Source organism: Antedon bifida, chromosome 5, assembly GCF_963402885.1.
Source record: "Antedon bifida chromosome 5, ecAntBifi1.1, whole genome shotgun sequence".
Lineage (NCBI taxonomy): Eukaryota > Metazoa > Echinodermata > Crinoidea > Comatulida > Antedonidae > Antedon > Antedon bifida.
Genome location: NC_136230.1, coordinates 20,889,947 through 20,904,066, shown reverse-complemented (window position 1 = coordinate 20,904,066; position 14,120 = coordinate 20,889,947). Strand labels below are relative to the sequence as shown.

At 33.8% G+C, this 14,120-nt stretch overlaps 1 protein-coding gene across 2 annotated transcripts in view; it reads left to right on the top strand.

Annotated features, from left to right (window-relative positions):
- The first annotated feature begins 7,988 nt into the window (after positions 1-7,988).
- Positions 7,989-14,120, top strand: part of LOC144843560 (ubiquitin carboxyl-terminal hydrolase 9X-like) — a 48,770-nt gene continuing 42,638 nt past the window's right edge. For both annotated transcript variants that reach the window (XM_078700385.1, XM_078700384.1), the window contains exons 1-3: positions 7,989-8,181; positions 11,256-11,449; positions 12,377-12,679. In XM_078700385.1, the coding sequence (XP_078556511.1) occupies positions 11,327-11,449; positions 12,377-12,679 (426 nt within the window). In that variant the 5' untranslated portion in view covers positions 7,989-8,181; positions 11,256-11,326. The remainder of the gene's footprint in view (positions 8,182-11,255; positions 11,450-12,376; positions 12,680-14,120) is intronic.

The window sequence follows — 14,120 nt, the reverse complement described above, 5'->3', positions numbered from 1 at the left end:
CTGAATGTTGGCACTGTATTGTACAATACAACTGTACTTATACGTTGGTTGTTAGCTGTTTCGACTATTCCATTATACAACCAGGGGTATAGTAAGTGTTCTAAAAATAACGTCTATGCTGTAAAAATAAATTATTAAATATTAAATGCCCATCTCAGATCTCATCATAAACTAGATTTGAGCTCGTTGTTTACTCTTGTGTAAGGGCGGGTTGTTTATCCGCACAAGTGCACATGCATGCACGTTATAATATGAGCGTAGAAATTGATTATGCCATCCTATGAACTGAAGTAAAAGCTGGTATGTCGTTTATATGAATGTCGTGTATATTTTTTGTTAAAAGCAAACTTTGACTTTATTTCATATCTTGATAATATAAGGAATGAAAAAAAATATGTTGCCATTTTTTCTAAAGAAATTTAAAGGACCAAATTCAAGATGGCCGCCAATACTCAAATAACCCTATTTAAAACCAGAATATCACCAATAACACAAATTATGAATGTGGAACAAGTCCGTTTTGATGGTATTACTCATTATACAATCTTAACTAAGTATAGCGATAATATGTCGGCCATCTTGGATTTCAAAATGGCCGCCACTAAAAAATTTAAATAATTTTTGTTGTTTCAACACAATGTTCTAAAATAGTCACTTCTCATAGGATTGTCTAAATATAAGGCTGTCTAAAGTTGTCAATGTTCTCTATATAATAGATATGACCTACTACTACTATGACCCTTGAATTACCTAATCGTTCAAAGTTGGAGTTGCAAAAGTATGGAACAACTTACATTGATATCAAATATTCAGCAACAATTAATTCTAAATCTAAATTATAGATCTCATTTCTTTTCATAAAAGTGAAACTTGTATTTCAATGTTTGTATCTCAGACAGGACCACAATATAAAACAAGTGTATTTATACCTTACTGTCAATTATACCCGCCACATGGCGGCTTTCTAAATTAGTTTAAAGCCTTCTCAGACCCCAGTCTCCCTATACCCGCCAACCTCCACCGCTCTTCAATAACATCCCACATTCTTTTTTAAAAACAAATTCTTCCCAGGACAAATGTCAATTCAACTTTAGGGTTAGGGGTATACATAGCTATGATAGGCCTATGTTTTAAGTACGTTGTAAACTGTGTAAATGAATAGGTGTCATATTGGCTGATATATATAATTTAGATACTGCGGCCCCCAGCCTTCTTTCTCCTATCACCATCCCAGCCACAAAAACAAACTCCTCCCATGGACAGTTCAAATGTAGTAACTTTTCCTAGTACAATTCCAATCACGTTATACTTCATTACGCCAGTATTTCCGCCCCTCTTCCTCCCTCCCAACACATCCCAGATACTGGGTGATTGTGTTTAAGACGTTTCCAGTACAAATTATGTTAGCCATCACTACCAACTCATAATCCCTCAGTGCCTGTTTTCAGATGTAGTTTAAAACATTCCCAGTACAGTTTCGGTCTTGGTGACAGGCATACATCCCCACCCCCTTCCCAGGGCTAATTAAAATACTTTATAACAATTTCCTACCACACAGTTCTGGTCAATTTGATAGCTTACTACCCCTAGCCTAAGCAAAATTAAATTCCCGGTACAATTGCGGTCATTTTGATACGCCATATGCATGGTTACGTGCTGAAACAGAACTAACATCGAAAGTGAGGAAAAGTGGGCCATTTTGACCACATTTTGGCCCCTAATGCTTGGTTCCCACTAGAGACGCAACAAAACGACGTAACGCAACGTAAGGGATTTGACCAATCACAAGCGATGGATTTATTTGACGGTCGCTTGTCATTGGTCAACTGGTTTGCGTTGCGTCTACGTCCTTGCATTGCGTCCTAGTGGGAACCAAGCTTAACTTAGATCCTAGATGGCGGATGATGTTCAAATTAGAACTTTCCCGGTACAATTCTGGTCATTTTGATACCCAATATGTAAGGTTATGTGCAGTAACAAAAATGTGTATAACGAACAAACAAACAAACGTACAAACTCTCTAACTTATAATATAGATTGTGAAATCCTGTATAAATATGGTGTTCAATAATAAATGCGTTATTGCCATGTAATTCAATGTCTGAAACTTCAAGGCCATGGTCACCAGTATGGTTGGTAAGTTTTCAACCTGTCAACTTTTGGCAGAAGCTTGAAGAAAGATACAGCTCATTCACAAGCATCATGGGCAGCATTAACTCCCACTTCTCATCTTCTACAATCTCAACCGATTTCATTAGATGTACCTTAAAGTTGACCAACATTATACACTGGTTTGATGAGTGCACATGGTTGTGGTATAAAAACTCATGTACTAGGGAAATACAAGATAATGCCTGGTGATGACTCTTGCCCGAGATGAGTGGAGGTGGACAGAGATGACATCAAGAAGCAATTATTTCGACCTGGTGAATTATATGGCTTTTAAACATGTAGCATTGTGAAAATAGTGTTGTGGCCAGTGCTTTTGTTGTATTGTATTACCTCAACAGTGACACAAATATCTTAAAAACTCTGCTTTCTCTCTACAACTTCTGACACTTTTCTCGAAAAAATTCAGACAGAGAAAATGATTCTAAGTGACGTATCATTTTGTTTGAAAAACGCTGATCATAAAGATATTAACTTGAATACAGAGAGATGTGGTTAAACTATCCCTATATATGTCAGAGACACAAGACAACGATATCTGCACACATGGAAAGTACACATGCTTTTATAAAATATTTCTTTTCTCATGACCACCTGAACTATGGCCGGTTACTTCAGCTGTATCACTTTCAACAGATTACTGATATTGGAGTTTATGAGACGACATGTATGTGTGACAACGGGAATTGCTGGATTTACATCAATTGATCAAGGTCATTGAGCATGGTATCATTGGAATAACACAAATTAATAATTTCATCAGAGCTGGCAAATCTAGTTGATGAGTTTGAAAGCCAACATTTAAAGAGAGATGATATCTTGATTAATGAAGAATGCTGCAAATCTCACAGAGGTGTTTGTTGGCCATGGCATGATGACATTGGACAGAAAATGTTTGAGGCATTGGTAAAAGTTTTGTAGAAGGCAAACTATATGGGATCCTAAGAAAAGGATGAATATTGGCAAAAAATATATATGACGGTGAATACAGGTGACAAACTTTTCAAAGTAAAAGAGGACTCCAATAGAGATTCTTTGTCGTATCACATAGTCAGCTGGTACAGTACTGTATATAAGAACGTATGAGCATTTGGGGGTGAAATGAGGTATTGATTGCAGTAATTTTGCCAATTTGTTTCTGTACAAGCTTGTTGGGATCACAGATCAGTCTGTTGGAGTTTGATGGATACAATAGTAGAGAACGAAGGAAGGTCAACTTACTATATTGCATGCATAATATATGCATTCAAGACAGCGCACTGGTTAGAAATATTTCATTTGGCAGAGTTAGTTAATCACCATGTTGTTGTAGGCATATCATTTTGTGTCATTTCAATCTAATTTAATTTAACTTACACACGTTTTAATAAGAAATTTAACGCTTTTTTTAAAAATGGCGGCCATTTTGAAATTCAAAATGGCCACCATTTTGTGTTAATAACCGTGTTGTTGTCATAGGCCTATCATTTTATGTGATTTCAATCAACGTCATAACTTGCACATGTTTTAATAAGAAATTTAATCCATTTTTTTAAAATGGCGGCCATTTTGAAATTCAAAATGTCAAAATACTAATGAATATAGGTTTATAATAATTTTTATATAGCAGAGAACCCATATAGCATTAATTTTAACTTTATTTTTTAACTTTTTTTAATTTTAATATTATTCATAATGGGTGTTACTTTGTCCAATATGGTACATTTATTGGCGGCCATCTTGGATTTGACACCCTTAAGCTTTTTTAAAAAAAATGGCAACATATTTTTTTTATTACTTTACATCCTAAAGACACTAAATCAGCTGGAATTTTGCTTTTAACAAAAAAATGACACGAAATTACATAGTGGCCTACACTAACTAGTGAATTCCTATTTTGTGTACGGTGAGGTGTATTGGTAAAATTACGAAACCCACCTTATTCTAATCCATGATATGGATGACATCATCAAAATTAAACATGTAGATAACATTTACGAACGATAATTGCCTGAGCAAGAACATATTACAATTTGGAGGAACATTTGGTATGCGAGATGAATGTAAATTATTAAATTAGAAAATAATGTATCCACCCTGTAACAACGTAGTGCAATTTATGAAGACCTGCAGATAGTTTTCAGACCTAACCATAGAGCTGTTTCATATTACGTATAGGTAATAAAGTATAATAAGTACATATTCCGGGGACCTAACAGCTCTATTTTTTTTAAATGTTCTTAGGTCAGCCCAACCATAGCTGGTCCAAGATACTTATATGTTTTGTTTCATATTTCGAAGTATATAAAGTCCAATTTCCGGGACCTAGCAACTCTATTTTCCAAAATGTTCTTAGCTCCATCCCAAGCATGGTGGACTGGTCCTGTAAACTTACAATTTTGTTTCATATCATTTCAATGTAAACAGTGTAATTTCCAGGGACACTATAGCAACTCTATTTTTCAAAATTGTCGTAACTCACCCCCAAATGGTAAGGCTGGTCCTGGAGATATATTTTGTTTCATATTTCGAAGTACTGTATAATCCAATTTCGGGGACCTATGAACTCTATAGTCTTCAAAATTTTCTTAGCTTTTTCCAACCATGGTGGTCTGGTTCTGTAGACTTATTTCGTTCCATATATAGACGTACCTCAAGCTGGTCAGATAAAAGCAATAATGACGGTATGTACCCTATGTAACTCTAAATCCACTGAAGATCTTAGGCATTTCCTTTTTTCATGTCCTACGCTCCAGAATATTATACTGGAGGAAGGCAATACTCGAGCAAAATCTATCGAATGCAATTGATGTTTTGGAACCAATAGACCAAAAATTAATTATGTTCTTGGTTCACCTGTACTTGATCTTTCTATAAATATTGAAGTTGCATTCGATAGATTTTGTAAAGGTTTCACTAAACGGGCATGGAAAAAGAGAAGGGAAATCAACAATGAAAATAATTAGTTTATTGCTTTTTAAATCCTGTATTTAATACTTTTAATCTTGTTAAATTATTTTTTTCTCTCTAACTTTTATTTTACTTACTCTGTACGCACCTTCATTCAAGAAGTGTGCCACTGTTTCAAAAGTGTAGCTTCCGAATAAATTATTATATTGTATTATTATATCAATGTATAAGAGCAATTGTCCGGAGACCTGGCAGCTCCATTTTTCAAAATTGTCTTACAGATCAGCGCCAGGGGGCGTGTTATTCCCGCATTTACAATTTTCACCGGTTCAGGGACGATTCGGCCCTGAGACGATTCGTCCCGGGACTATTCGGCCCACTTTTGGTGGGACGATTCGGCCCACTTTTGGGGCGAAACATCCCACTTTGTGGGCCGAAACGTCTCACTTTAGACCACAGACAGCAACCAGCCTATGCCTCTGATGCGTATGAAATGTTTAAAAATCATTTACCTAAATTAGGCTAGGCAATCTATCATTTTGAGTGAAACAAATTGCAAACAGAGATTTTTCTTTTTTAAATGGTCAGATATGATGAGGAGATCAACATTTGAGCATCACACCTGTCACTCATGCCGATGATATGCAAATTAGCTTTGTACAGGAAGTACAACATTCGACCCCATTTATCAATGTTTGCATACACAATGTGACTAAAATGTCTGTAGAGACTTTATTTTGCCGTCAAATGACCCCGATATAGGTTCCTAATAGCCAGCATAGTACCACATTAATCACACCTTTGTCATACACCTCAAAAGTATGCAAATTAGTAGTACAAGTTAAATAAAATATGCAAATAAGGAGGGAAAATTACAGTTGTCCTATATCTCGAAAACTACTAATGATAGAGAGTTGATTCAGAATGTACATATTTCTATTTGCTCCAATGAAACATTTTATAAAAAAATGACCGGAAGTATGACATTTGACCCTCGACCCCATTTCTCAAAATATTGCATATAAATAAAATTAAAAAGTCTGATATCCAGTGAGGGAGTGGAACGAAGAAATATTGATGCCGGGCGGCGGTATGCGTATAACAAATTTGATTTATTAGAAATAAAACATATCCTGATTAATACTCAGCTAAAAAGATTAAATTCCAAGGTGCAACAACGAGATCAGGCAGAAAACCATTTGAGTTCATTTAAGTTTTAGGACATTTTATGGGGTACACAATGAAAAATAACCAATTCAAATGTTAAATATAAAAATGACCATAATAATGGTCAATTGGGTTAAAAATTTCTTCAATCTCATTGGTGCATATGTGGCTGAAGGCCACCTGATGGGCTTCTTTTCTTTCTACACTTCACTTTTTAAAAAAACAAAAACCATTTGTGGTGCGGTAAAAAAAAACCCAACATAACATTAAAAATATGTACAGTGTATATAATTGTTAATTGAATTACCCACATAAAATAACTGGCTATCATTGGATTTACTTCTAAATCTAAGCAGCAATAATTGTCCAGAAAAAAACCATCATCCGGACATTGAGCGTTCACATCCAAATGACGAGATCATATCGGGATAAACCAATTAAATTAACTAGCCATAGTTCGATGTGAACGCCACTATTGTCGAAATGTCTGAAACACTACTACACTATAGGTGTTCATCGGTTTTTAATATTTTGCATTGTATTTAATTATTAATTTAATTTTATTAAATATATTATTTATTTTATTTTCTATTGAATTGTAGGTAATGGCCTCTTCATTGCAACCGCGGGTGTTATTACCGTTAGGCCTACTTTTTGTTTCTGTTCCAAAAAGTAATTGTTTGTTTCAAGGCATCATTTAGTATTACCTGCACTTGTTTTGACCTTTGTCAACTGGTGTAATGATGAATGTGCACGTTTACATTGCGTATATACTGATTAGATGTCTTTTAACAGAATGGTAAAACATCACATTTTGCAATAAATGTACTAGTTTTTATTTGTTAGGCAAAAGTTCTGATTGGTCAATATTGATATTTGACCCTTAATCGCAAAGGATTGTTTTTGTTTTATTAAAGGTGACTGAATACCAACCATACAAATGTAAAAGACCAAATTGAACTTCAATAATATAATATTAATAGGCCTACTACTTATTAATATATTGTTAATTGGTCAATTTTGAAGTTTGATCCCCATATATCTAAAACGATTCCAATCCTGATCGTTTACCTTCCAGATTAATCTACGGAAAACTTGTCTAGAAAAGTTGGATGGCAATGTTTCCCATTTTGGGTGCCGGGTGGTTTTCCCCCTCCTGCCACCGGAATAGAGTATAGAAAGAAATATAAGAATAAATACAGATTTTGTACAATAACATCTTTTTATTCTAAAAGATCGCCTAATTAAAATGTAATTTTTTACAATTAAAGGCCCATAGGACGATAACGATCGACGATAAATAGACAAATATGCATTTTTCATAAATAAAACAAAAGAAATATAAAAACTTTTCATTCTATAACTATAGAATAACCATCGATGCTTCCTTTGATGAAAATTATATTTTCACACGTCCAATCAAATGACGTCATGATTAGTAAGAGATATGATATCCAATACAACGATTTTATTGTTTTTATATTATTTATCATGACGTCATTTGATTGGAATTATAAAATATGAATGATTATCCTATAGCTAGAACGAAAACCTTTCTAATTTCTTTTGTTTTATGTAAAAAAAAACCATGCTTATATATTTATCGTCGATTGTTATCGTGCTAGTGTAAATGGGAAAAAAGGAAAAACATCGTTCGCAAAAATATGATATCTCCACTTAACTGAAGGTTGAGAGAGCATGCTCACAAAATCTGACCTATCATCATCGTGCGTGTCGTCACTTCTCTCGATCGATCGACGACGATCGACCCCAAAAAAACTGAACCCACCAACCGGAAATTCTCCAATGACGTAATGGCTAATGTTAATACTTGTAGCAGCGCTAGGCTAGGCCAATATTAGTATTTTATGCTGTTCAAAGATATACAAACTATTGTAAAATTGGGGTATTTTTAAATTTATACAAATGAAATATTTCTGCCATTAGAAGTAATAGGTATGTATGTTTTGTTGCACTAAAAATTAATGTAGATACCGTGTGTTTTTGATAATAAAATACTTAATAAATATGTATTACTGTTAACATTTTCGGCACAGTTCCCTTCCGTCACACTCAAGAAGAGCGCGCATCTCAGCTCTCAGAGCGGAGCAGTTTATGGTGTCGCGCAAAAATGGCAGATAAACATAGGCCTAGGCTGCCTAGTTAGGTTGGCCTGACTGAACTGATGCTTATATATTACAATATATCTTCCATTTGAAGGCCTATTTGAGTGTATGGTGGAATACAGGCCTAGCTAGTAGTAGGCTTAACTAAGTATTAGGCCTGATGAAAGGACACAACTTTGTGTTGTGATTATAATTAAATAAAATAGGCTAGCCTAGCTACTAACTCGGTTAGGGCCTAGTCTATCTATGCATAGCCTTTTTAGGCTAGGTAGGCTAGGCCTAGTTTAGACTTAAGTAATAATAGTAGGGCCTTGGCTTTTGCAATTAATTAGACCTAGCCTAGGCCTATTATTATTAGCTATAGGCTAGTGTATTGATTTGCATGATTTGAAATAAAATTGTGAAAGAATTTTCTTGCATAATTTAAAATTCTGTAAATAAAGAAATCCTTGCGCAATTTAAAATACATGATTTTAATGTTACGGAAACCATCTTGCACAGATGACAGTCATGACCAGTCGAGTGTAAAAACAAAAATAACAGCATTTTCAGGAGATTTCCGGACACCATGTTAATTAAAAAGAAAAACACCTTGAGAGTTTCACTGTTGCCATGAATTTCAAGATAAAAGTGAACAATGAAGACACTTGAAGTTAATCATGTGATTGACCCCTTACTAATGAGATGATGATCTACGCTGAGGGAGCGGGACGATTCGGCCCTGAGACTATTCGGCCCTGAGATGATTTAGCCCTGAGACGATTCGGCCTGAGACGATTCGGCCTGGGACTATTCGACTCTGAGACGATTCGGCACACTTAAATTTATCAGCTTTGATATGCATTTTATAAGTATAAATAAGATTTTTTCCCCAAACTTTATTTTCAGAGAGACTATGAGATAGTACTACTAGGGATAAAGCAAACAATTTGAAAACATTGTCGAAAATGATCATTTTTTAGTCACACGAACGATGTAAACAAGTTACGCCCTCTGTTGGCCGCTTAGCGAATGCACGAAACAAAGTTTTCTAAGTAATAAATTGAATATAAAATTACGTTTTTTTAGTAATTTATTTTATATATTATATCAACATTGTCAATATCATATATATGTTTGGCAATTAAGAGAGTCCTAGCAATGCTAGGGCAGCAGTTTTACTGATTTCAACTTTTATACTTTATTACGAAACTTGAATTTTTTAATCTAATCTTTCTTTCATTAAACAGACAATATTCAAGATTGCACTGAAATGCCTAATTTAATAGTGATTCCAAAAAATCCTGCTTACTACAGTATAATTCATTGATAAATTAGAGTTATTATTTGAATAGGAGTGTTATCCAACGTTATGGACAGACACTTTCCCAAAACATTTGACTTTATCAATTGAAAAAAATGTTCTGGTAGGAGGTTTAAATTATTTGTATGTTTTTTATTCAAGTATACCACATACCCACTTTCCAAAAAAAAAATTTGTGCCAAAAAATCCTGTTGCTAAAAATAGAACAGCGAAAATATGAACGTTACGGACGGACAAGATAAAATTTACAGTTTCTAAATGTTAAGATTTGAGTACAATTTCTATCTAGGAAAGTAAGACTAGACCATAAATTTGTATTGGTAAAGTAAATTTAGTCATATGATTGATTGTAGGCCTACAATATCTCAAAGATTTTTTTTTTTTTAATTTAGATTTTGAAATAATCCAAAAATATATTGTTTAAACAATAAGTTTGCTTGTGCTGTATTTAGGTTTAATATAATTCAAAAATGCCAAAGTTACGACATGTTAAAGCTAATACGTTCAAATGACTAATTGACTACAAAAAACATGGTAATTGCCTATTTATTAGACATAGTAAAAAATTAAAAAGTTGTTATATGATCATGAAAACAGTTTGAAGTTATAAAATCCCATTATCATTATCTCATTAGCATTGGTAGTTACACTTTTACAGGAAAAATAAACTTTTTTTGTTGGCGCTCGCTCCTATTATTTTTTTTGAACCAATTAAATTTTGTTTTGTTACGGACGGACATAAAAAATGCCTATATATTGTGTGTAATATGTCCATCCGTAACAAAAATGTTACGGACGGACATACATTTTAATTGGGTAAAAAAAAATAACAAGAGGGCTTACAAAAATAATTGTATTTTTTTCTGTTATTATTAAACCCAATGAGGTAGTTAAATGTGTTTTTGAAATTTATACTGTTTTACAGGATCATTTAAAAACTTATTTACATTGGTTATGTTACGGACGGACATTTTAGCATTAGTTAGTACCGTAATCAACTAAGAATTTGAGTCAATAAATTTTTTTTTAGTATATAAATTTAAACTATTTTAATCTTTATTCTTATTGACAAGTAATTTATCTGTAAGTTACGAGGGTTTTAACCTATATTAATTGAAAATCTTCTGAAACGCTCAGATTTTGTACCCCTTGTTAAAAAATGGTCCATTCCATGAAGCAATATTTTTTTCCCCATTGTCAGTTTCAGTAACCTGAAGTATTAATTAACATTATTATAACAATTAAATATATGTTATAATAATTAAAAATGTTTGCTTTAATGCAAAAAAACACACTCATAGGCCATTTTTTTTTCAGTTTTAATGAAGTTATTTACTTCCATAGGGAAAAATGGGAAAACTTATAAAAAGACAAAATAAACAGAAAATATACTTTTTTTAGCTTTAAATTACATTTTTTCAGTTAAATAACTTTTTTTGCAGGTCCAATTTTTAGTCAAAGTGAATAACTATTATGTGATATTAAAATGGCATTAATGGTATTAAAAAATGTTTATAAACAAAATGTTTTTTCAGGGGACAATGTATCATTGCAATAATGAAATAATATACATTATAATATAAATTTGCTTTTGTTTGTAGATGTGAGGCTGCGAGTTGAATGTTTTATGCATACTACTAAGAAACTGTAACACTTGAAAACTGTCAGAAACATGACAGTTGCTATGCGTGGAAATCCTCCTGCAGGGGGAGAGGCTACCACTGATGGACAGCCCGGAGGTGACGGCGTTCAGAGCCCAAATCAAACCCCACCTTCTCAGCTGCAGGATCAGCAGGTAAGTGAAATCATAATAGGTTAATCTTAAATTTTGTTTTTTAATGAAACCTTTTTTTGTACGATCACTATCTTTGTTACCTAATACATATTAATTACCTCGTCTCAAATATTGTGCTCAATATTAATCTAAACTAGATTTGAACTCGTCACTATGGATGAGTTAGGTTATCCACAATCTACAATTCAAAATCATCTACAATTCAAAAGCTTCCAGAAAACGGTTTAATCATGACTAGGGCCTATCACTTTTCATTCTGTGGAGCTATAATATATTGAAATCTATTGGAGCTATAATATATTGAAATGTATTGGAATGATGAAAATAAGTGACCAAAGTTATTCACGCTTTTGCACATCATTACGTCATAAACATTTGTAAAATGGTAAATCATGTGGAAGATAATTGATTGACCTAGGCAATATTAAAATATTTAGCGCTACGTGCGTACTGTGCGCGTAAAAATTTGCGCAAACGTGGACATTTTTACATGCTTAAAAAAAAGTGTTAAACACTCGTGCGCGCATAACTTTCTGTAAAACATGTCATTTTTTTTCCACAGAAAGTTAGCGCATGATATAAATTACATTTTTGCTAAGTTTTAATTTAAATTGTTATATGGTTTTCGATCTATATTAAATTTATCGAAATTCATAAAATCGTGCGTAACTTACGCTGCGCATACTATTACAAAGTTTCCTGCACATCTACAGTTTAAGGTCAATCTTGTTATACGACGTTATGTCCACAATAATTAGAGATACACGTGCAACAAAATTCTAGGAAAGAAATAAGAATAAGATAGAAAAAAAAAAAGATCCTGACAATAACAAGGGGTTATCCGCCAAGTGTGGATAACCAATTACAAATAAAAGATACTTAGTGATGGCAGGGTATATTACAGAAAAAAAATTATTTGTAATTTAGGCCACTGGATCTGGTGAAAGTGTTCCTGAAGAAAATAATGAACTACAGGAGGGTGAGGAGCCACCTTTTCCTCACGATGAACTAGCTCGCCTTGATGATATGATAAACAAGCCTAGATGGGTTGTGCCTGTCCTGCCAAAAGGTGAACTAGAAGTTCTGTTGGAAGCAACTATTGACCTGTGTAGGAGAAATCTTGATGGACGTAGTGAAGCATGCCAGCGGTTCTTTCGAGATGGCCTAACAATTTCATTTACAAAGATCTTGACTGATGAAGCCGTTAGTGGGTGGAAATTTGAGATTCAGGTAATTGTATCAAATTAATAGCAATGTACAGTACTATTAATTACTATTTCGTTCCCATGCGTAACCTTTTGTAGCCTACGCATGGGGCATTGTCGCAAACCCACAAAGTATTGTCTTTTGATTGCGATCCCACACGCTCCCACGAAAGGTATTGTTTCTTGATCGCGTTACCGCCCGTTCTCCCTCGATACCTCGGGAAGGTATTGTTTTTGGATCGCGATATTACTATTAAGAGGCTTTGTTTTGCTATGCCTCCAATGGAAGGGTGTTAAATATACACCATTGTTACCAGCTATCAAAAGAGAACAATGGCAATATAATAACCCACATTTTATCGATGAATTCTACCCATACAGCTACGCCCGAGTAAGACTGCCTAGCTACAGGCCTTGGCTAGGCCCAGAGCCTAGCGATTGTTGATATTAAATATTGATGAACATGTTTCATTTCGTCGTATGGGAGTTTCTCTAGAAAAATCTGACACGATTGCATAAAAAGTAATTATAATATGGCCTATACGAACGAATCAGCCAATAACACTGCTAAAATAATATATTCGTTGAATAAAATCCAATAACCTATGACTCACAATTACAGAGTGCTGCACTGACTGGGAGAGTGAAAAAAAACACATGAAACATTGGTGGTCGAGCGAATTTCATTCTCACGTGATAAAAACAACGCAAATCAAACATGTTGATACTTGTACGGCAATACAAATTGGATGAAAAGTGGGAAAATTTCTATTTTGTTAATAATATGCCGTCGAATTTAAAACATAGCGATACAATGTTTAACTTGAATAATTCACAATGTGGCTGTATAATATTTTTATTGCATTTAAAGCAACATTCTGACATATTTCATTTACGGTAGGCCTAATCGAGTAGTAATACTGCATGGCATGCTAGATTGGTACTCTGTACGAACTCAAAAGCGTAGGGTGCGTGGTACTTTTTTAAACAATCGCTAGATTCTGGGCCTGGCTAGCTAGGCTAAATAAAAATATCAGCAATAACTGCTGTATTTTCAATCATTGTTCCCTTGATTCATTGATAACAATGTTGTTTGTAACACATAATACAACCTCTCGTAGGATCACGATTAAAACAATACCTCGTAGCCACGAAGCTGTAACGTGGGTTACGTTGCAGTAATTTTTAGCTGTACTGTAGTTAATGGACTTTGATAGACAAGATTGTTTGCCAATGACGCTTAGAAAGTTTTATACCGAATGGGATGGACGGTTACATTTCTCTTTTTATAATAATAAATTTAAATAATAACTGAATTAAATAATACTCTTGTTTTTTCTAACCATCAATCTATAAAGTAAATCAATTTATAAAGTAAAAATAAGCAAAAAATCTCAAATAAAATATTGAATTTCCTTATGAATGTAAATTATGTTACATTTATGGATTGGTGTGCCAGCAGAGTA